Raw genomic sequence first — 24,821 nt, 5'->3', positions numbered from 1 at the left:
CACCTTTTATGATTTTATGCACAGTCCCATGATTTTGACCCCTGCTGCAGGAGCTCTGGTGATGATGCAAAGCACTCATGCCCTCACACAATTTTGGAGCAGCTGGCTACACTTGCCTCCATCCCATTTCCAGCAGCTTCCTGATCCTCCTTTCCCTGTCCTAGCTGTCACCTGCTCTCTTGCTCCTTTCCCTGTTCCTAGCTGCCACCTGCTCTCCCCCTCCTTGGTCCCAGCAAGTAGCTGCTTCCCTCCCTCTTCCCTTCCTCTGCCACCAACTGTCCCCAACCCACATGGAATGCAAAATAGATTCTGTTAAACTAACTTGATATTTTTTATGAGACTATAAGTTTGGTTGATAAAAGTAATAGTGTTGATGTAATATAAGACTTCTGTAAGGCATTTGACTTGGTACCACACAACATGCTGATTAAAAATCTGAAAAAGATTTGGGGTGGGGAGTGGATAATCAGCTGAACATGAGCTTCCATTGGGACGGTGTGGCCAAAAGAACTAATGAGATCCTGGGATGCATAAACAGGAGAATCTCAAGTAGGAACAGAGAGGTTATTTTACCTCTGTATTTGGCACTGGTGCTATCACTGCTGGAATATTGTGTCCAGTTCTGGCATGCTCAATTCAAGAAGGATGTTGATAAATTGGACAGGGTTCCAAAAAGAGCCATGAGAATGATCAAAGGATTAGAAAAAATGCCTTATAGTGATAGACTCAAACTCAATCTATTTATCTTAACAAAGAGAAGGTGACTTGATTATAGTCCAAGAACCTACACATGGAACAAATATTTAACAATAGACTCTTCAATCTAGCAGAGAAAGGTCTAACATGAGCTACTGGCTGTTGAAGTTGAAGCTGGACCAATTTAGACTGGAAACAAGGCATCCATTTTTAACAGTGAGAGTAACTAACCATTGGAACAATTAATCAACTTTTGTGGTGGATTCTCCACCACTGACAATTTTAAAATCAAGAGAATTTCAGGAGGGGAAGGCAACCTTTTTTGAGATTTGTACTGAACTAATCCCAGAGCTGCAGTGACATCTTACCATACATGGTGCCCCATGCCTGTGGAGACATGGGTCACCATTGCCATCTGGAAGCTGGCCATCCCCAAATGCTATTGATCCTTAGCCAATCAGTTTGACATGGGGAGATTGACTACTGGGGCCACTGTCATCCAGGTATGTGTTGCCATGGAAAAGGTACACTGGGTTACACAGCTTGGTAATGTTCAGGGGGTCATTAATGGCTTTGCACACTTGGGGTTCCCAAACTGTATTGGGGCAATTGATGGACTCAGGTGCCTATTATTTCGCACCCCTCTCTTCCTTCACATACACACTAGGATGAAGAATTTATAAATAGAAAGGAATTTATTAACAGAAAGGTTTATTTCTCCATAGTACTCCAAGGGCTGGTTGACTGCCACGGCAGGTTAACAGATATAAGTGCAGGGTGGCCTGGAAGGATCCATGATGCTAGGATCTTTTGGAACTCAGCTCTTTTTACCTTAATGAATAATGGACAGTTTGCCCCCAGGATCACTATGGACATTAATAGTGGGGAGGTTGCTCCAGTTATCCTGGGAGACTGGCTTATCCTCTGCTTCCCTGGTTAATGAAGCTGTTCACAGGATGCTTCAACAGAAGGAACAGTTCAACTATCACCCCGCTAGTTCCAGAATGGCAGTGGATTACGCATCTGGGGTTTTGAAAAGGAGGTGCTGCTGCTTCTGGAATGGGTTGGAAGTAGCAGAAAAAAAGTTTCAACCATTATAGCAGCATTTTGGATTTTGCAAATATTTGTGAGAGTAAGGGAGAAAGCCTTAACGATGGGTGGGAGGTGGAGATGCAGAGACTCACTCAGCAGTGTGAGCAGCCACCAAGGCATCCAACAGAAACAGTTGAGGCACTATTATCAGACGCCTACTGCTGTTATTTTGAGTCTCAGGGCCAGAAAATGTGCTGTGAATTATTTCAGGTTTAAGGATTTTCTATGTAAAATGATTTGATGACTCACTATGTATGAATTTTAACGGTTTTTATTATGTAACCACAATCAGCTATGTAACAAACTAAATAAAGCTTTAACTGAAGCAGAAGCAATAATGAAACAACAATTTTTATTATTAATACATTAAACAACAATCTATTAACTAACAACTAGAAAGAAACCTTTAATTAAAACAATAGTGAAGTAAAAACTGAAAGTGCAACAGTGCAGTGTAAAACAAAACAAGGGGGAGGGTGGCTTAAAGTCATAGGGATGTATACATCTTGCCTCTGTTTCTTCTTGTTCGAGGGCCTTCTGGTGTTGAGTGGCAAGGCTCAAAGTTACCAGGGGCGCTAGAAGGCTCAAAAGAGCCTTGTTCCTATTAGGGCTGGCTCCAGGGCTTTTGCCACCCCAAGCTGTGGGGAAAAAAAAAAAAAAAAAGCCGCAATCGCGATCGGCGGCAGCTCCACCGCGCCGCTTTCTTCTTCGGCGGCAGGTCCTTCGCTCCAAGAAGGAGCGAGGGACTCGCCCCCGAAGAGCCCGATATGCCGCCCCTTCCCCTTGGCCGCCCCAAGCACCTGCTTGCTAGGCTGGTGCCGGCCCTGGTTCCTATGTGCAAATGTTCTCAGTGCCCAGATCTGCCTCTGGGAAGGGAACGGCCCCTGGGAGGACTGCATAGGAGGAGGGGCTACAGTTGGGAGGAGTTGCTGCTGTTCCCAGTATCTCTTATTATCTAGGGGCTGCAGAACATGGCTGAGTCCTGCTGTATGACACTTGCCGCACCTGCTGCCCTACATCAACATGCATTGCAGCAGAGCATTTAGGCTTTACATTGCCTCCAGAAGTTGGCTCTGCATCTCCCATTCTTTGTCAATACTGTCTTTGGCCACAGCACCACTCTCCCTGGAAACTATCATGCTGTCCTTGACCACACTCTCTCTGGATCCCATGATCTCCCTGTAGAGTTCCCTCTCTTTTTCCCTCTACATTCTCAAATAATGCCTCCATCTCTCCGCTATTCTGGTTTTACTTTAGGACTTTGATGAGGTCCATAACATTTTTGTCCTGAGTGTTCCATTTTCTCCCCTGCAGGTTAGCAAGCAGCTCAGCTGTAGATAAAGGTCCCATCCTTGAAGATCTGGGCACTGCAGGTGCCATGGCTATGGGAGTAAGAAAAAAACAAAGGCAGTTATTGTTCCTATTCCATACAGACTACAATAGCATTTTTATATGTATTTCTGATTTTACCTCACTGAGAGTCTATCCAGGTTGGGGAACCTCAGATCTGGAGAGTGGTTTGTACATGAGGAGGGTTGGCTGCACTGGGATTTTTGTCTGTTCAGTATATACTATTTGGCTTTGCTGTTGTGCCTTGGAGGCTGGGAGCTGGGAATTATGTTCCTGGTCTGGCTTTGCAGGTTTGGTGTGCCTTAGAGGAGTTTATATGGTGTTGGAGGCCTTACCGAGGGGCACCCAGCTGTGAGCTGAATAGTAATTCCCTCTACATCCCCTTTAGGCTATCCTGACTCTCTGTGACACTGCACTGAGGCGGGTGACTAGAAGGCAGAGAATGGCCTTACTCAAAAAGGCAAAGAGCAGACCAGTGAGATATGCTGTGAAGTTATTCCCCAAGGAGTGGCCAACCTGAGCCTGAGAAGGAGCCAGAATTTAAACAATGTACTTTGCCAAAGAGCCACAGTAATACGTCAGTAGCATCCCATCAGCTCCTCCCAGTGCCTCCCACCCACCGGCAACCCCGCCGATCAGCGCCTCCCTCTACCTCTCAGCACCTCCCGATCAGCTGTTTCGTGGCGTGCAGGCGGCTTGGGGGTGGATGGGAGGAGCGAGGGCACTGCAGGCTCAGAGGAGGGGGAGGGAAGGGGTGGAGTGGGGGCAGGGCCTATGGTGGAGCCAGGGGTAGAGCCGTGAGCACCCCCCGGCACATTGGAAAGTTGGCGCCTGTAGCTCCAGCCCTGGAGTCGGTGCCTATACAAGGAGCTGCATATTAACTTCTGAAGAGCCGCATGTGGCTCCGGAGCCACAGGTTGGCCTCACCTGCCCAAGATGGCTCCCCAAGAAATGCTGCAGAAATGGAAGAGAGTTGCGAGCTATTCTGGGGAGCATGACCATGCAGATATCCCCCACAATATCTAGACGAATATCAAGCAATTGCGCCCTCTGTGGTGTGGGACTATAAATGGTTGATAGTCTGGACTTTAGTATGAAACAGAGGTTGTGACAGACATGTCCATTTCTTACAATATCTTTAAAAAACCTTATTGAATTAAGTTTAAGTATCTTTGGGGTCCATTCTATTACATGCAAAGATTAAGTATTATTGTGGGCTGGGATTGTATGTCAGCTCCTTCGAAAGGAGATGGGATGAGAGGCCTGCATGTTCAAAGAACTATATTGAAAATTTGCCAGACAAAAATGGACTTTGGGGACAATATGCATTAAGTGGATTTCCTGGGGAATAGCTAGAGGGAGGTTAAGGCAAATCCACCTCTGGTTATGCAAAAAACCCTGCCTTTTGAAGCTACACCCTGAGGAGAGGGTCTTTGTCTGCTGATTACCTATTGCCAGAGAGTGGCGATCAAAGGCCTGAGCTGTATAAAAAAAACAGATGAACTGCCCCGCTTGTTGTTCTGGTTCTGAATCTGAGACAGTTATGAACTTGTAACTACTGGGAAAACCTAGTTGTGGGTTTTCAAGGACTTACAGCTACCAGAGCCTGAGGCTGGAGTTGGGGTGACCTCCAGTAAGCTTTTAGACATGGGTGTGCGTGCTTTTATTGTTTTACTATGTTTTCTCTTTAATGCTTTCACCTTAAGAATAAATGTGTTTGCTTAGAAAGAGCTGTGTGGTATTTGGTAACTGAGGGTAATTACACTGTTCACAGCCTTTGGAGAGAAAGCAAAGCACAGATGCTGGCCTGTTTAGACAGTCTGGGTTGCTGGGGGTATCACAGTGTAGGCAGGGAACTGTGCAGCCTGAAAAAGACCTGATCTGGAAAGAGTGAGATGTGGCTCTCTGCCAAAGAGAGGTGATGGCTGGGGGCCAGAAACCTTTAAGTAGGTGCCCTCAATGAACCATGGAGGGGAAATACAGGTGCAGTTACACTGGAACTGTGACGGAGGCCAATTGCCCAGTTGGAACAGCCGCCATTTTGAAAATGTGTACAAGGGAGGAAGGTAGTGGACAGCATGGGTTGAAGAAGGGATGGATGCAGGCGGGGGCTGAAGACTCAGCAAGGCTCCTAGCTCACATTCACCTACAATGGCTGCAACCATGGGGCACCTCGAATGGAAGCTAGTACAGCAGTAAGCACAATAACTACAACAATAATAAATTGTAACGCTAGACACTTACATGGTGAGGTTCTCTCCACAGGATCTCCCTCTTCAGTCTGGCCAGGTTTGCTAGCTGGGAATTGGGCTTAGTCATTATATGGCAGCAATCAGGGTTGCCTTCTTCCAGACTGGCATCAGGGTCCTGTGGTCCCAAAGAGAACCTAACTCTCAGGGAACCTAGAGAACCTAAGCTCTTCAATGGCCTCCTCAAGGTCCTCCTCCGAAGAGTCTCGCTGGTCATCCTCAGGATAGGGAAAAGCTAAGGTAGCAGGTTCCACAGACTCCTTGGTTTGGGAGGTTGTGTAATAGTGCAAAATCCTATCCAGATCCTCAAAAAGTGAACAGGACACCTATCTACTCCTGAACCATTTTCTGTCATCCTGGTTTGAATATAGGTTCTCCTGAGCTGTTTGCTGTTTATCCTGCACTGGTCAGCATTCTGGTTGTGGCCCGTTGTGGTCATCTGTTAGCAATGTTCAGAAAAAGGTCTTTATTGCAGTGACTGGCCACAAGAGCTTCCTGCACTGAGGTTTCTCCTTAGATGGCAATGAGATCCAGTGTCTCGGCACAGCTCCAACCGGCTGTGTGAGGCATGTTGTGGAGTTTCTGGAGTAATATTTCAGCAATGTTGAGATACTCAAATCCAACAGCAAATTGGCAAAATCTGGTCCTGTGTCAGTTTTAAAGTGAGAGAGGGGGGCATCCTGGCAACTTGACACCAGAGGAGGGGAGGGCACAGGGGTACACAGAAAGGTCGGTAACAATTGCCCACAAAGCAGTGTGAGATAGCTGCTGCAGGACTGCCAAAGTAGCATGCAGCAGTATTGTATACATACAGACAGGTGGCTTTTCACATTCCACAGTCTCATAGGTTTACTAAACAAGTATCAATAATATCTAGCTACAGCAGGTAAAATTACAATGCATCAGGCGGGATAAGTCCACCATAGTAACTGTAAAAATATTTCTCATTTCATAAATAACAATAAATCCCACAAGTAGCTGCCTTTCACGAAGTCTGAAGAAGCACTAATACTCATGATACTCTGTATAACGAACAGCAAGGCAGCCAAACTGTACAGTCCAGCTACATATAACCTGCTATTAATAATTGCACAATGCTGAGCTCATGCTGTGCACATTAGTAATTACCCTAAGTGTGGCAATCTCTGCAGAGCTTACATGGATGCTAATCGATAGTAGTTTCAACTGGCAAGCTCAAGAGTCTTGTCTCCTGAAGCAGACTGTGATGGGGCAAGGGCAGTCCCTGGAGATGTTAACTCCAGTTTCATTTTCCTCTCTCTTTATACAAGTGCTCATGGAGAGAGTTACAGAAGGGCTGCTGGGGTGGTAGAGAAGGGAGAATGCCTGTGTGAAGGTAGGTATCTTTATCCAGGTACTACTGATTCAACCCTAGCTGTGGAGGTATTTTGTTGTTTGTGTTGCTTATTATAACACTTTGCCATTAAAGATTTGCTCCTACTGATTACTGCTGTTCTATTTCTACTGAGGCTGGGTCTATATTACAGAGTTCTGCCAGCATAGCTGTGTCAGTCAAGGGTATGATGAGGTGTGAGCCCTGAATAACACAGCTGAAAGCCCAGTGCAGATGCAGTTAGCTGGCAAACAGCACTTTAGCAGCATAACTTATTTCATTCTTGGGGAGGTGAGGGGAGCGCTTTGCTGGTACACTAGACTGGTATTCCTATACCACTAAAGCACTCCTAGTGTAGACCTGTCCAGAGATATCCTGCTAGTTTACACAGAAACTGATAGGGGCAGAGCTAATTCAAATCAGCCTTCATTCAGGGACTGGTCAATTAACTTATGCCATTTTTCTGAGTATTACTGAAAATTGGGTTAAATTCCAAATGTTATAGTGTGCTAAATTCCATAATGAACAAAGCTTCAGCCTATGCACACTTAATTACTCTTCTTTACTTCATTCCAACATTCATCAGGAGTCTGTACACAACTGTGCTGGAGAAAAATCTCACATGATAATGTTTGCAGATGTTATGGGTGAAAGAATGTGGTATGTAATACGTTAGTTTGTATATTACAAGAAAAAATGGCAAAACACAGTACTTACATTGTCCAGTGTATACCCCAGGTACCTTGGGTGTAAGCTCAGAAAGATGGTCTGACACCATCACTTGTTCTTGAACCTAAAAAGTAAACCAAGAAGTGCAGTGGATATTCATATGTTGTATATAGTGTATTGTTGATACGGTGTTATTGATGTGAAAAGAACTATGTGCACAAGAAAGAAGACAAGCCCTGGACCTAGAGTGCTCACAATCTTAATTTGACAGATAAAATAATGAGACATGACAACAGCCCGGGGAAGGACAATCCATAAGAACAGAAGAAAGAAAAAAAAAAGACACCTAGAGGAAAGGGATAAACTATAATTTACAAAGAAATCTTATCACTTATGGTGCACTTATTTCACATGACACTATTGTAGCTATGTATTATAAATGAACAAAAGATTCTCATTCTGGTGTACTGCAATTTGGTCTCATTCTGATGAATTGCCAGAATGTGGGTCCATTAATCCAAATACACAAACTCTATTCCACATTAGCTGTGTGGATTTACTGTTTCCATATTGTGACAGAATATAACCCTGTGTTCACACCCTACAGACTATTGTAATAATGTATTGTGACAGACCCAGACTAGTCGGGTACAGGAGTCTGGTAGAGGGCAAATATACTGATCACTGGATGAGTAGTTTTCTGTTCCCTGAGTGACCAGAGCAGGGGCTGTACTAGAGTAAGCAGGAACCTGCTAGAACCAGTTAAGGCAGGCAGGCTAATTAGGACACCTGGAGCCAATTAAGAAGAAGCTGCTAGAATCAATTAAGGCAGGCCAATCAGGGGGCCTGGGTTTTAAAAGGTGCTCACTTCAGTTTGTGGTGTGAGGAGCTGGGAGCAAGAGGTGCAAGGAACTGTGAGTGAGCTGCTGGATGACTGAGGAACACAAGTGTTATCAGACACCAGGAGGAAGGTCCTGTGGTGAGAATAAAGAAGGTGTTTGGAGGAGGCCATGGGGAAGTAGCCCAGGGAGTTGTAGCTGTCATGCAGCTGTTACAGGAGGCACTATAGACAGCTGCAGTCCACAGGGCCCTGGGCTGGAACTGGAGTAGAGGGTGGGCCTGGGTTCCCCCCAAACCTCCCAATTGACCTGGACTGTGGGTTCTTCCAGAGGGGAAGGTCTCTGGGCTGTTCTCCAACCCACATGGTGAATCTCTGAGGCAAGAAAATCTGCCAATAAGTGCAGGACCCACCAAGATAGAGGAGGAACTTTATCACACTATGTACAATGTGTCTTGTGAGGTATGATTTCAAAACTCATAATTTGCTGATAAATAATATAATGGCAAATGCACATGGAAACATTATATGTAATAGGTTATAGTTTTCTCAATGACCTGGAAGAAAACATAAAATCATTGCTGATAAAGTTTGCAGATGACCCAACATTTGGGAGAGTGGTAAATAATAAAGACAGGTCACTGATACCAAGCAATCCAGATTGCTCTGTAAGCTGGATGCATGCAAATAATATGCATTTTAATATGGCTAAATGTAGATGTATACATCTAGGAACAAATAATATAGGCCATACTTACAGGATGGGGGACTCTATTCTGGGAAGCAGTGACTGTGTAAAAGATTTAGTGGCTAATCAGCTGAACATGAGCTCCCAGTGGCATGCTGTGGCCAAAAGGACTAATGCAATACTTGAATGCATAAACAGGGGAATCTTGAGCAGGAGTAGAAAGATTATTTTACTTCTGTATTTGACATTGGTGTGATCACTGCTAGAATACTGTGTCCAGTTCTGGTGCCCACAAATCCAGAAGGATGTTGATAAATTGGAGATGATTCAGAGAAGAGCCATGAGAATTATTAAAGGATTAGAAAACCTCCCTTATAGTGATAGACTCAAAGAGGTCAATCTATTTAGTTTAACAAAGAGAAGGTTAAGGGTTGACTTGACTACAGTCTATAAATACCTACCTGGGGAACAAATATTTAATAATGGGCTCTTCAGTCTTGCAGACAAAGGTATAATACACTCCAGGGGCTGGAAGTTGAAGCTAGACAAATTCAGACCAGAAATAAGGCTTAAAATTTTAACGGTGAGAGTAATTAACCGTTGGAACAACTTATCAAGGGTCATGGTGGATTCTCCATCACTGACCACTTTTAAAGTAGGGCTGAATGTTTTTCTAAAAGATCTGCTCTAGGCATTAGTGTGGGGCAGTTATCTGACCTATAGTATGCAGGAGGTCAGAACAGATGATCACAATGGGTCCCTTCTGGCCCTAGAATCTATGAATCTATTATACTGGAGTGGAGAGTAGTGCTTATAAAATTTGGGGATGACACCGGACTGGCAGGGGGTTGCAAGGACTTTGGAGGACAGGATTAAAATTAAAAATGATCTTGAGAAATGAGAGAATTGGTCTGAAACGAACAAGATGATATTCAATAAAGACAAGTGCAAATTACTACACTTGGGAAGGAAAAATCAAAGGCACAACTACAAAATGGGGAATCACTGGCTAGGTGGTAGCACTGCTGAAAAGGATCAGGGGATTATAGTGGATCACAAATTGAATATTGGTGAACAATGTTATGCAGCAATGAAAGGCTAATCTGGGATGTATTAACAAGAGTGTTTTATGTAAGACACAGGAGGTAATTGTCCCATTCTGCTTGGCACTGTTCACTCAGCTGGAGTACTGTGTCCAACTCTGGGCACCACACTTTAGGAAAGCTAAATTGCAGAAAGTCCAGAGAATAGCCACAAAAATTATAGAAGGTTTAGAAAACCAGACCTATGAGGAAAGGTTAGAAAACTGGGCATGTTTAGTCTTGAGAAAAGAAGGCTGAAGGGGGGACCTTATAACAGTTCTCAGATATGTTAAGGGCTGTTATAAAGAGGACAGTGATCAACTGTTCTCCACATCCACTGAAACTAGGGCAAGAAGTCATGGGCTTAATCGGCAGAAGGGAGATTTAGGTTAGATCTAGGAAAAACTTTCTAACTATAAGGGTAGTTAAGTGCTGGAATAGGCTTGTGGAATCCCCATCATCAGAGGTTTTTAAGCACCGGTTGAACAAACATCTGTCAGGGATGGTCTAGGTTTACTTTGTCCTAGCTCAGTATAGGGGGCTGGACTTGATGACTTCTTGAGTTCTCTTCCAGTCTTACATTTCTATGATTCTTTAATCATTCATGTGGCTCTTCTCTGAACTCTCTCCAAGTTGTTAACATCCTTCTTGGATTGTGGACACCAGAATTGGACACAATATTCCACTAGCAGTCACACCAGTGTCAAATACAGAGGCAATACAATTTCTCTTCTCCTACATGATATTTCCTTGTTTATACATTGAAGGATCACATTAGCTGTTTTGGCCCCAGTATCGCACCAAGAGCTCATGTTCAGCTATTTATCCACTATGACCTCAAGTCTTTTTCAGAGTCACTGCTTCCCGCATCATATAAGTATGGTCTGCATTCTTTGTTCCTAGATGTATGATCTTACATATTTGGCTGTATTAACATGCACATTGTTTGCTTATGCCCAGTTTACCAATCGAGCCAGATCACTTTATATCAGTGAACTGTTTTCTTCATTACTTACCACCCATCCAAACTTTGTGTCATCTACAAACTTTATCAGTGATGATTTTGTTTTCTTCTAGATCATTGATTAAAAATATTAAATATAATAGGGCCAAGAACCAATCCCCAGAGGACCCACTAGGAACATATGTGCTAGATGATGATTCCCCATTTACAACTGCATTCTGAGACCTAGCTGTTAGCCAGTTTTTAGCCTATTTAATGTGTGCTGTGTTGATTTTATATCTTTATAGTTTTTCAGTCAATGTTGTGTGGTACCAAAGCCAATGCTGTACATAAGTATATTACATCCACACTATTACCTTTATCAACCAAACTTTTAATCTCATAAAAAAGATATGAAATTAGTTTGACAAGATCTATTTTCTATTAACACATGAGGATTGGCATTAACTATATTATCCTCCCTTAATTCTTTATTAATCTAGTCCTATATCAGCCATTCCATTGTTTTTTCTAAGTGTCAAGCTGACAGGCCCACAATTACTTGGGTCACCTGTTTACCCTTTTTAATATTGGCACAACATTAATTTTCTTCCGGTCCGTTGGAATTTCCCCAATGTTCCATGACTTACTGAACTTTAAGGGGATGAAAGTCACAAGAGAGTCTTTTATACCATGACAGATGAGCAAGTGCTCCCTGACAGATTATATTGCTCTTTATAGTTCCCTGGCTCATAAGGTAAGTTGCCTAGCTGCTACAATTTGGATCTGTAGAGAAAATTTTCACAAAACTTTTGAATAAGTTTTAGGTCAGGGTTTACTTTTATAGCTGACTTAAGCCCAGTGTCACAAGTGGGATGTGAATGGTCCAGACCTATTGGTCAGAACAAGAGTTGGAAGCCAGGTCCGGATACCAGGTGATCAGAGTCCGAGATAGGGCAGAGGGCAAAAGAGAGTCAGATGTCAGCAGGGTCAGGTAGAGATCAGATTAGGCAGTAGGAGCAGGTAATGCAGGGGATGCCATCCTAAGCAGGGGAAACCCAGTTGCACAAATGAATTCCTGTTCCTCTGCTTGGTTCAAATAGAAGCAGTGAACCAAACAGGATTCCTGGAGTTCCACCCATCAGAGCCCAGGACTCGAGTCCTCTGTCAGAGGTGAACTTTGAGTTCTGATCACTTTAAAACAGGCCACTGGGTAGCGGGTTGGAACATACTGGTGCCTAAGAGCCCTGTGGACTGGCAGTTGAGACCTGCAGCCCTGACACTCAGAAAAGTACAAGTTGTGGATTAAAAACACAGAAAACTTCAAAGCAGTATACGTATGCAGCTGGGCTGAAACCAAAAGAAACACGGTCTTATCTCTATCCACATAATTAAAGAGGAAGTTTGTGTATAATGTCACTATAGCCTTCATTAAATGCTCATGAATAAATAAGAAAAGACACAAATTGGAATACAATATTCATTTTGAAAACAAATTTCTCCCCGTAATATGATTGGTGATAAAATCCTCAGAACAGACTGACAGCCATATCAGTCCCAGCTTCAGTCCCTGATATCAATTATTGCCACTGGAACTATTCAATGGAAATAGAAGATAGTTTCCTTAGAAATCCTCATTAATATGTGTCCTACCTGCTTATCATCTGTTCTTAAGCCTGCTTGTGTAAAAGGTCTCTCATCTCCCTCCCCATCAGCAGTCCTTGGTCTCTTTAGCTCTTCCTCATATCTTAGCGAGCACACATTTTCAATTTCTCCATCATAAGTCTCATCATAGCAGAATATGGCCTCTAGAATATCATCATCAGTTGTGAACAATATCGTATCCCCAAAGTGCTCTGGAGCTGAAAAGCACAACAAGACATTAGGAATTAAAAACACAATGTGAAAGCACTGCAAACCACGGGCTTCACTACACTACAATATGGAACTGTTTTAACATGCGTTGAGTAATATGTTTAACTAATATGATTGTAAATTGTAACATAGACAAGGGACAATTTATTCCTTATCTATGCTACAGTTTACAGTCATGTTACAGTAGAACCTCAGAGTTACAGACACCTCGGGAATGGAGGTTGTTCGTAACTATGAAATGTTCTGTAACTCTGAACAAGACATTATGGACTTCAGCCACGGGGGGTTGGGGCTGCAGCCGCAGGGTGGTGGTGGTCAGGGCTTCTGACCTTTGGTGTGCCAGGGCTCCGGGCAGGGGCCTCAGGGCTTCTGCCCCATGGGAGCAACAGGGCTCAGGGCTTTAGACGTAGGGGGGAGTGCTGGGGCTTGGGGCAGAAGCTTCCAGTTTCAACCCTGTCACAGGCATCGGGGCTCCCCACTACTCTGCTCCCTGTTTCAGCCGGGGCGGGGGGGCCCACTTGGGCTCGGTGCTTTAGCTACTGGTTGAGTGCTGGGGCTGAAACTGGTCCTCTCCTTGTAGCTAAAGTCCTGAGCCCTGGTGCACCCATGGTCATGGGGCTGAAGCCCCGAGCTCTCCCCCGCCTGGAGCTCTCATCCCCCCGCTTGTGGCTGCAGCTCCAAACCCCCATGGCTGAAGCCCTGAGCTCCAGGGCTAAAGCCCCAAGGCAGTATAGTATTTGTGGTTTTTTTTGTCTCCGCTGCTGCCTGATTAATTAATTCCAGTTCCACATGGTGTCCGGTTCACCGGTAAGTCTGTAACTCTGGTGTTTATTTTTGAGATTCTATTGTAGTTAACAGGTTAAAACACAATTTTTTATTGTAGTGTAGGTGAGTCTAGAGAATCCAGAGGATTTTTAAACACATCTCTAATATAAATCTGTAAAAAAGATCTCCTATACATAAAAACAAGGACAATACAAATAAAGCCCAAGACTGTAAGCTGTCTGGGGCAGAGACAATGTTCTGTTTTTTTGTCTGTTCCCTGTCCTGGCTGGGGACTCTAGGAGCTATAAATATATAAAAAAAATCTCTTTACAGAGGATACATCTACTTTTGAGTTGGGAAGTTTGATTCCCAGCTCATGCAGATGTACCCATGCTAACTCTAGCTAGCATGCTAAAAACAGCAGTGTAGCCAGGTGTCGTTTTCACAAAGAAAATGAGGGATCATACTATACCTCCAGACAATGTTCCTGAAGCCTTTGCAATTTCTCCTTTAAAGATGCATTGCTCATCTAATAGCATTGTAATATCCTTCACACCTCGGAAGGAGTGTATTCGGGATTTATTATAATTCCAAATCCTAATCATAGCTACTTGACAGGGATTCACAAAGTCAATATAGATATGGTGAGGCTTCCCAGGAGTAAAGGGTGCTAACCAAAGGTGCATGTCATCCTGTGTCCGATTTACCCCATCAGTTAGATTGGTTATTACTCTTGGATCTTTGCCATAGACTGGTAAAATATTTATATCAGGTGGCTCAGCTTTTATCTTTGAAATCTGAACAGGCTCTCCTTTGGAACTAAAAACTTCAATTCCATTAAGACCAACATAGTGTCTGTCTCCCCATGTGGATTTAATGTCTATTATTAAGTGCTGTCCATATGGCAAAACAGGGATTTTAAAATCATTTCCATCATCTGTCTCCATGTAATTTTCTTCTTGTCTTTTTGGTAGCACTTGTATTCCTTCTTTCCTCACAAGCTGATGTTCTCCATGCCGGCTGATTTTCTGCTGATGGAGAAACTCATCAAAGATATCCCCTTGAAAATCCATGTTGGAGATTCGCCCACGGTGAGAATAATTGAACTTTAGAAGGGAGTTCCATGACTCCTGCAGAGTGTGTTCTTGTTCACTATGCCAACCAGCTCTGAAGTTTTTTAGGCCATTGACACAAAGGGCTTCATCTGAAAATAAAATCCAAGTCTTTATATATGTAGACATGACGAGAAACTAATTCCCACAATGTAGACTATCAAACGTAGACTATTGTGTTGGTTATGTTGGGTGCTCTTGCTGTAGCATTCTGTTCTAATGCTGCTATTACCCCAGGGCTTGGCAAGCTGGTGCATGTGGCGGCCACTCCGGAGCGGGGCGGCAGGTCCAGCTATTCGGCGGCAATTTGGCGGATGGTCCCTCACTCCCACTCGGAGTGAAGGACCTTACACCGAATTGCCGCCGCAGATCGCGATCGCGGCTTTAGGCAGCCAAAACCCTGGAGCCGGCCCTGGCTATTACATTGCTTCTCTCATCACACAAGGTTAAAATCTCTGACTCCCTTTCCCAGCTTAGTGTTAAACAAAATAATTATGTCAATAACGGTTAATATTGAGACACAAACCAGCAAAAAAAAAAAAGGAAGGAATTCAAGTTTTAAGGCTGCCTGAGTATCATCAGCTGAGCACGATTATGGAAATACAAGTCAATTACAGGATCATTGTGCAAATTTTATGTACAGGCTTGATCCAAAGGCCTCTGAAATCATGGGAGGTGTTCAATGGGCTTTGGATTGTAGTACACAAGAGACTGTAGTGACACAGATGTGCCACTGCACAAAGGTGCAGCTTTGTATAAAGGTACAGATTAGGGCTGTCAATTAATCGCAGTCAACTCACGGGATTAACTCAAATATTAATTGCGATTAAAAAATTAATTGAGATTGATCACACTGTTAAACAATAGAATACCAATTACAATTAAATATTTTGGGCGCTTTTCTACATTTTCAAATACATTGATTTCAATTACAACACAGAACACAAAGTGTACAGTGCTCACTTTATATTCTTTATTACAAATATTTGCTCTGTACAAATGATAAACAGAGTGTTTTTTCAGTTCACCTCATACAAGTATCATAATGCAATATCTTTATCATAAAAATGAAACTTACAAATGTAGATTTTTTTTGTTACATAACTGTACTCAAAAAAACAAAACAGTGTAAAACTTTAGAGCCTACAAGTAAACTCAGTCCTACTTCTTGTTCAGCCAACTGCTAAGACAAACAAGTTTGTTTACATTGACAGGACATAATGCTGCCCGCTTCTTATTTACAATGTCACCTGAAAGTGAGAACAGGCATTTACATGGCACTTTTGTAGCCAGCACTGCAAGGAATTAACGTGCCAGATAATCTAAACATTCGTATGCCCCTTCATGCTTCGGCCACCATTCCAGAGGACATGCTGATGCTTGTTTAAAAAAAAAGTGTTAAATTTGTGACTGCACTCCTTGGGGGAGAATTGTATGTCTCCTGCTCTGTTTTACCTGCATTCTGCCATATATTTCATGTTATACCAGTCTGGATGATGACCCAGCACATGTTCGTTTTAAGAACACTTTCACAGCAGACTTGACAAAACGCAAAGAGGGTACCAATGTGAGATTTGTAAAGATAGCTACAGCACTCGACCCAAGATTTAAGAATCTGAAGTGCATTCCAAAATCTGAGAGGGACGAGGTGTGGAGCATGCTTTCAGAAGTCTTAAAAGAGCAACACTCCAATGCGGAAACTACAGAACCCGAACCACCAAACTTTTTGCTTGTGGCATCTGACTCAGATGACGAAAATGAATATGCATCGCTCCACACTGCTTTGGATCGTTATCGAGCAGAACCCATCATCGGCATGGACGCATGACCTCTGGAAGGGTGGCTGAAGCATGAAGGGACATATGAATCTTTAGAGCATCTGGCATGTAAATATCTTATGATGCCAGCTACAACTGTGCCATGCAAACATCTGCTGTCACTTTCAGGTAATATTGTAAACAGAAGTGGGCAGTATTATCTCCTGCAAAGGTAAACAAACTTGTTTGTCTGAGCGATTGGCTGAAGAAGTAGGACTGAGTGGACATGCAGGCTCTAAAATGTTACATTGTTTTGTTTTTGAGTGCAGTTATTTTGTACATAATTTTACATGTCTAAGTTCAACTTTCATGATAAAGAGATTGCAGTACATTATTTGTATTAGATGAATTGAAAAATACTATTTTGTTTTTTACTGTGCAAATATTTGTAATCAAAAATAATAATATAAAGTGAGCACTGTACACTTTGTATTCCGTGTGGTAATTGAAATCAATATATTTGAAAATGTAGAAAACATCCAAAAATTTTAAATAAATGGTATTCTATTATTCTTTAACAGTGCCATTAATCACGCAATTAATCGCGATTGGTTTTTTTAATCACACGATTATTTGCAATTTATTTTTTTAATCGCTTGACAGCCCTAGAACAGATGCATAAAAGGAAGCTGCTCTTTGAAGTATTCATAAAGAGAGAATGAAATGCTAATTGTTAACCCGCACCCTCCTACCCACAGTGCTCTAGAATTTCACACAGAGATGTTGAGCATTACCTTTTATTATTTTGCTTTTATATTCACTTTTTATTGCCAGGAGTGGTCTGCATGTGCATCATATACTGAACAATGTGGATCAAAGAACGGATGTTGGATCCCATTCTTTTTTCCAGCAACCTTTTTGGTTGCGGTTTGTACAGATTTTAATTATTTCAAAACAAATTTATTTTTCTTTTCAGGAAAAATATGTACATAAAGAATGAAGGGATTTAAATAAAAGCACCGTGGTAAATGCAGACTGATAGACACAATAATTTGTTCTAATAGAAGATCTTATAGGGTGTTATCCCATATTGCAGGGGTGGCCGAAGGTACTGACCCTCCGAGCTGTATACAACAAGCTTCAGAAGTTCGAGACCTGGATTGCACCTGCCAGGGCTTGGGTCTTCAGCCCCACGGGAGGCTCTTGCTGGGGCTTGGCACTTCAGCCCCCATCCTGCTGAAGCCTCAAGCCACCACAGGTGAGTCCCACAGGCCTAAAGTCCTGAGATCCTCCTCCCCACTGGGCAGAAGCCTCAAGACACCCTCCCTCCCCGCTGCAAGGCAGAGGTCCTGAGCGTCTCCCCTAAGTGTGGTAGGTGGAGGAGGGGGGGAGGCTCTGCGAGCCTCACTTTAACGGTAAAAGAGCTACATGTGGCTTGAGAGCCACACCTCTGCCATATTGCTTGACCAATCAGAACTTCCATTGACTCTTTGACAAGCTGCTGAATCTGGACATTGGAGTTATATTTTTGTGTCAGAGCTAAACTTTCATGCACTTGCTGTATGAGTAAATTGTACTTGTGTTTTTTGAGCAAACCGCTCACCAGTGGCGGTTGAGCTAATGATCCTGCCCAGATAATCCACTGACTGGGCCTCACATTGGTTATAATCATTTATACATGTTTCAGTGAAAGGTAATGAGAACTAATGGAGATCTAAGCAGGACAAGAAAGACATTCTTAAGAAGTTAGGGCTCAAACCCATTAGATTTGTTAGGGGTGTCTGTAGAAAGAGTTACCCTGTCACACTATATTGGCCTGATGTGGTTAAAAATATTCTTCTGAGGGGGATGGAGGAGTTTGACACAAACAACAAGCCACAGACTCACTCTCACAGCCAGGGGAGTGGAACATAACCTTTATGCTAGGGATCTATCATTGGGGGTCAGGGTGTGGGAACCAATGACTTTACACTATGTAGTATTTTGAGATAACAGTGTAATACTTTGTAAACGCATTTCTAGCACAGGCAGCAATATTAATCAGGCACTTGCTTATACAGCAATTTAACTTTTATTTACTGTATTTGCCTTTCTATCTAATAATTTTTTAATTTAAAAAACTGAAAATGCTAAAAAGGAAAACTTGGGTTTAATCACTGCTGGGCATTCTAATTATAATGAAGGAACTGACTTCTGAATATAAGGATGGCTGAAGCCTTTGGTCATAAAGATAAGTGCGCAATGGGGGGCCACCTCAAAGTGCTGACAAGATGCTAACTCAGAGGTTGGAACATGGAGAAAGTCTGAGACAAGGGTGAGTGTATCCTCTGAGTCGGTTACAGACACTGGGGGGGGGGGGGGGAGAAGGAGGAGGAGGACTCTTTTCTGCATGTGAATGCAAATTTAGGCCTATAGCCAGTACAGTGATAGAGCACACACAATCTGATGCGAGGGAATACAATTCTCAGGCAAGGGATAATGGGGGTTGTGTGTTCTGGTCCAATTCCTGCTCCACTAGGAGTCAGAAGACCTGAGTTCTATTTCCAGGACTGCCACTGATTTCTTGTGTGACCTGGGGAACTCACTTCCCCTCTGTTTCCCCTCCCACCCTTTGTCTGTCTTGTCTACTGAGATTGTAAGCTCTGCAGGACAGGTGCTGTCTCTCACTATGTATTTCTGCAGTGACTAGTACAATGGGATTCTAATGATGGCTGGGTCTCTAGGAACTACTGTAATATGAAATAATATTAAAGGAAAAGGTCTCTTATTGTTTCCCTCCCCTTTCCTTTGTGTCTCATTTCTATGCACACTGTAAGTCGCTCTGGTCAGAGACCAGCTTTCTGACATACCTGTAAAGCACCAGACAAATATAGCACTATACAATTAATAATAAATTAAGCTCCCAGCCAAAAACCCCATTAAGCTGGAGTTAAGATTGAAATTATTAATATTTACAGAGGAAAAAATAACGTTTGTTTTTTTTTTTTTTTTTTTAAAGGAACTTGAAATTCAAAGTTAAGGTTACCTCGAAAAGCCCCACAGAATAATGGATGACAAAGTTAGTTACTAGTCACTATGCTTGGGAGAACACTAGCAGGGCTAGATTTAGAGGTCAGACTCTTCCAGAAAGCACTGGTCACTGCAGCTATGTCAGTTTTTCCAACTCCAAAGGTTCAAAAATCATGAGTTAGGTACCCAAAATCAGATTTTTTAAAAATAATAAAATATCAGGTTCTGTTTATTTGCCTTTGGTTTTTGAGCCTTTAAGGGTCATACCTGTAAGATTTTTCTCTACAACCATGAAGTTTTACATTTTACAGAAAATGAAAGTTGACAGACAGTAACTCCTTGCTTAACGTTGTAGTTATGTTCCTGAAAAATGTGACTTTAACATCATTTTGCTTAATTTAATTAATGGAGATATCCTATCTCCTTGAACTGGAAGGGACCTTGAAAGCTCATCGAGTCCAGCCCCCTGCCTTCACTAGCAGGACCAAATACTGATTTTGCCCCAGATCCCTAAGTGGCCCCCCTCAAGGATTGAACTCACAACCCTGGGTTTAGCAGGCTAATGCTCAAACCACTGAGCTATCCCTCCCCCACGAGCAAGCTAAGTGAATCTAATTTTCCCATAAGCTTCACCGGACAAAAGACTATATATATATATATATACACACACACACACACACTATAAGTTTTAAACAAACAATTTAATGCTGTACACAGCAATGATGATTGTGAAGCTTGGTTGAGGTGGTGAAGTCAGAAGGTGGGATATTTCCCAGGGAATGCCTTACTGCTAAATGATGAGCTAGCAATCGGCTGAGCACTCAAGAATTAACACATTGTTGTTAATGTAGCCTCACACTCTACAAAGCAGCACAAATGGAGGGAGGGGAGACAGAATGGCAGACAGAGACAGACACACACACCGTGTGTGGGAGAGAGAGAGAGATGCGCATTGCCCCTTTAAGTACGCTGACTCCACTCTAAGTACATCAGCAAGTTGAGACCGCAGCTGCTGCTAGCAAGCTCCCTCCATCCTAAGCCCTGTCGTGTCCCCCCTCCCTGCTCTATAGAGATGTGGTAAACAGGGGGGCGGGGGGGGGGGAGGAGACACCCTGACATTAACCTCCCTCTTCCCACCCCCTGCACAGCAAGCAATTGATAGCCTGCTGGGCGGTTGCCACACAGGGACCTTAGGGGAGCGGGGAGCTGATGGGGGGCTGCTGGTCCACCCTGGTTCCAAGTCCCCACCAGCTAGCTCCACCGGGCTGCTCTTCTTGCAAGCAAAGGACAAAGCAGGCGGCTGCCAAACAACGTTATAAGGGAGCATTGCGCAACTTTAAATGAGCATGTTCTCTAATTGATCAGCAATGTAACAACGAAACAACGTTAACTGGGACGACTTTAAGTGAGGAGTTACTGTACTCACATAACCCCAGGAGTCTAAGAGCTGGGGTTTTAAGAAAAAACACCAAATGTAATGAAACTCTTGACAAAATCACAAACGTTGGCAAGACTGCTGGGCACATGCTTCCTTATGGCCCTGAATATTGGTTGCAAGGTTACGTAGAGAGCCACAACAATGACTCCATCCCACCTCCTGTCCACTTAATTGGAATCCATAACTGAGACCGTGAAGAAGTGGGGATGAAGGTTGGAGAGTGTGCAGTTATACTGACAATCTACTCAGAGAGAGACAGTTATTGTTCTTTCTCCTTTGATCATCAGTGTAACCCTTCTGCCAGGGGTAGCTGGCAGCAATAAGGTCCAGGTTCAACATCCAGGGGTTTCTTTTAACAATACAGAACAGAACTGGCTCAAGCCCCCACCCAGTAGTCTGGGAAAACTTACCACCACCCCATGGCACCTCTAAGAGGCAATACTTCCCCACTCGCTAAGTCTGTGTATAACAAAAGAACTTTTATTTAAAGGGTAAGGAAACCGAGCATTAGTTTGGGAAAACACGACAACCACATTCAACAGCATGTGTCCATAGGCAACCCTAACCCAACAGTGCTTTGGGCAGTGTCCTTTGTCCCAGCTTCCCACCTTGTGGTGGGAAAGTCAGACCAACAAATGTCTCGAACACATCACTCCTCTCTCCCGCCACTGCAACCCACTCACAGGTGGCTGTCCTTGGTTATCAAAGACCCAGAGTTCAGAGGTGTGTTCACAGGGTTCACCTCCCACACGCTGAGGATAAGGGGAGCATCGAGCAATGTCTCTGTGGTCACTGTGCTCCTCTGCAACTGGCTCTTTGCCACTACTTCTGCCTCTGCTGCTTTTCCCTGCTACCGCTGGTTGTGTGCTGCTGCTGTTGGATGCTCACTGCCACTTCTGTGATGCCATGTTCTGAGGTTCCACTGCTTAACCCAGGTCTTCAGTGATTTCAGCTCTTAGTGATTTCTCTGGGTAACAGGGAAGCTCCATTGCCAGTACAGCCGCTGCATTCTCTTTCATTTCACCACTGTACCTCCACCAGGTCTAAGACATAGACCTGCTTATCTGTGATTCAGCCCTGGTAATCACTGAACAGAAATGATGTCTCTCAGCAGAGTCGAATTAGCTGTCTTTAAACACTGGAGAAGGGAAGGTCAAATGGTGTCTAGGACTCTTTAGGTAGGGTCCACACCACTAGGTAGAAGCACCTACCTCCTCTCTCCACTGGGATTTGACATTCCTACCCCCTGCTTAAGTGAGTGAGTTTCAGTTCAGGGTGACCCCCTCAATCAGGGCAGGCTAAGTAGTTCTGCTGCCCTTTACTCATACAATAAGGATAACAACATTTCATTACCACTGCACTCCATACTGACGGGATTTGTAATCCAACACCAGTCAAAAGTGATCATTTTGGCAAAGTAGCTCCAGTGTACTCCATCATGCTGTGCACCTAGGAAGAGTAGGCAAGTCTGTGCAAGCATGGTCTCCTGCCCCAGTTCCCCCAGTGCATCACTAGATGTCAGGGGAGACCTCGTTCAGACCCTACTTACATCCTTCCCTCAGCCAAGCATTTGTTGTTCCAGAAAATCACACTCCATATTATACCAAGTCCACTAGCTCTCCTCAAAGGGTCTGAGGAAGCCTACTATGGCTGCCAAAAGCCTGTGAGCTAAGTGTATTGTTCTTCACTAACCACCCCAGGTGCATCGTAAGTTAAACTGTTTACTGGCCTTAAAACCCTGTCATGCCTATGGAGAGTGGGCATTGGAGGCATACGGGGGACTTCTTCTTGGGCTAGGGATGGTGAGGGTTCCCTTGAGGGTCCCTCAGCTACTGACATAGGCCCCTGCAACTCTTGTTTTAATACTGGAGGGTCCATGGCACCAGGGACACTTTCCATCTGTATGTCCCCACTGTCCAACAACCTAGATGTGTCATCACAAGCCTGTCTTTCTTAAAGGAGGTCTGGGAATGATGATGGGGCAGAGTCATCATCCCAGCCTGGTCTCATTGGTGGCTTGGGTATGTCAGCAACAGGCCCAAATGCTTCCACCATGGGGTTTAGGATAAAAGAAGTGGCGCTCTCACTAGGTTCTGCTGATTGTGGCCAGAATCTGGTCTTCACCATAGGATACACCATGGTAGTGTCTGCCTCTTCAGAGTCCCTCTCAGATGCACTAAGTAAGGGTGAGTTAGCCCCAGGGGGACCACTGCATTGTTGGGTAGTGGCTTTGGTCCAGCACCTTTTTGCCACCCAGTCCCAAGAGCGCCTACTAATTCCCCCACAGGTAGTAAGAGGTTTCTATGTACTGTCTTTATATGCCCGGGCTCCATTTCAGGTTTAATCTTGTAGACCGCAGATCCCTGAGTGTTTCCACCACCGGGTGGAAGGTAATGCCTTCCATCTCTCAGCTATCTTGTGTTTGCCAGCAACATCTCAATTTCACAACAGACTCTGGCCCCTGGCCGGAGCTCTTCTGAACTCACCCTATCATACTGGTGCTTGTTACTGTCTGAGTTCTTGAAGGCTGCAGCCATAGCTAAGCAATAAGCATCCCACAACTTTTCTCTTAATCAGGAGTCATATTGCTGATGCATCTCATAGCTATCTCCATCCTCTGAAGTACAAGTCTATGGGTAATCTTGGTTCTCACTAAAACGTCAGGAGATCTAGAGTGACTCCTGTAGCATCATTATATGTGGCATTGTAGGCATGCACCAAAAACGCAACATGCTGGCTCCAGGTTGCCTTCTGTTCTGGATGTAAAATCCCTAGCATATTCGACTGAGTTCAATTAAACCACTCTGGGTTAGGGTCACCTTGTGGGTTGATAATGCAGTTTGTTTCAGACTTTTTAATTCCCACCATCCTCAGCAACTTCTTCAGAAGATAACTCCATCCCTGGTCAGAGTGTTTCTGTGCTGGGAATTCATACACTGAAAATTATTTCTCCCACAACTCTTGAGTAACAGTCGTTGCCTTTTGGTTGCATGTAGGACATACCTGCACATACCATGTAAAGCAGTCAGTCACTACTAAAATGTTCCAATATTTTTTCTGTCCACACATAAAGACAATACATCAATACACACCAGGCTCCAAAGGTTTGCTGCTAGAGATATTCTCCAGATATGCAGCTCTAGTGTGCAGAGTTTTCCTTTGAACACACTGAGTGCATGTCTCACATTTCCTGCAAACATCCTCAGCCATTCAGGACCAATAGAATCTACTATGAATAAGTTCCAGGGTTCTGTCCATTCCCAAATGTCCAAAGTCGTCATGCAGGGAAGACACTTTTCATATTACTAGCTGTATTTGTTGATTATGTAAATTATCTGCTGTGATTTGGTGCAGCACTCCCCGAATCAGTTTTAGTTTGCTCCATTCTCTCATTAGTAACATACACTCAGGGGTAGAAGGGATCACTGCAGCTGGGTTTTGCCCCTCTCTTTTAGCAAGAGTGTGTCATGAATATCGGTATCTTGCAACTGTGTTTTTTGCAGCATTGAGCATGGGCAATGGAGACTGGTCCAATACAATATAGTTCACTGAGGCAGATGGCACACTTCCAGGGGACAGACCCAGAGTTTCTGCTACACAACCATAAAGATTCTCCTGGGCCTTTGATTCTTGACAACTCATACTGCAAATAGCTCTCACTCCATCTGTAGGGATCACAGCAATTTCCAGTGCCTGTGGATGCTGGGACAATGCATCTGCATTTACATTGTTTCTTCCTGATCGGTCCCGAATGCTGAACTCATAGCTAGGCAAGGTGGCTATCCATCTCTGCCCTGTGGCATCCAGCTTGGCACTTGTTAATATGTGAGTCAGTGGATTGTTGTCTGTCCACACTTGAAACTGAGCCCCATACAAGCAATCTTGAAACTTCTCAGTGTCAGCCCAT

At 43.7% G+C, this 24,821-nt stretch overlaps 1 protein-coding gene across 16 annotated transcripts in view; it reads right to left on the bottom strand.

Annotated features, from left to right (window-relative positions):
• The window catches only part of KATNIP (katanin interacting protein), a 198,444-nt gene that overhangs the window by 52,490 nt on the left and 121,133 nt on the right, over window positions 1-24,821 (bottom strand). For 14 of the 16 annotated variants that reach the window (XR_010591157.1, XM_065559886.1, XM_008162544.4 and 11 more), the window contains 3 exons: window positions 14,071-14,802; window positions 12,612-12,820; window positions 7,456-7,531 (listed from right to left, as the gene is read on the bottom strand). Coding sequence is in view for 15 of the 16 variants with exons in the window: in XM_065559886.1 (XP_065415958.1) it covers window positions 7,456-7,531; window positions 12,612-12,820; window positions 14,071-14,802 (1,017 nt within the window). In the remaining variant the exon portion in view is untranslated. The remainder of the gene's footprint in view (window positions 1-7,455; window positions 7,532-12,611; window positions 12,821-14,070; window positions 14,803-24,821) is intronic. The other 2 variants (XM_065559892.1, XM_065559895.1) reach the window with 2 other exon arrangements.

The sequence above is a fragment of the Chrysemys picta genome, chromosome 10 (genome assembly GCF_011386835.1).
Source record: "Chrysemys picta bellii isolate R12L10 chromosome 10, ASM1138683v2, whole genome shotgun sequence".
NCBI lineage: Eukaryota > Metazoa > Chordata > Testudines > Emydidae > Chrysemys > Chrysemys picta.
Note: the sequence above shows the minus strand (reverse complement) of the source record. Positions and strands in the feature narration are given on the sequence as shown.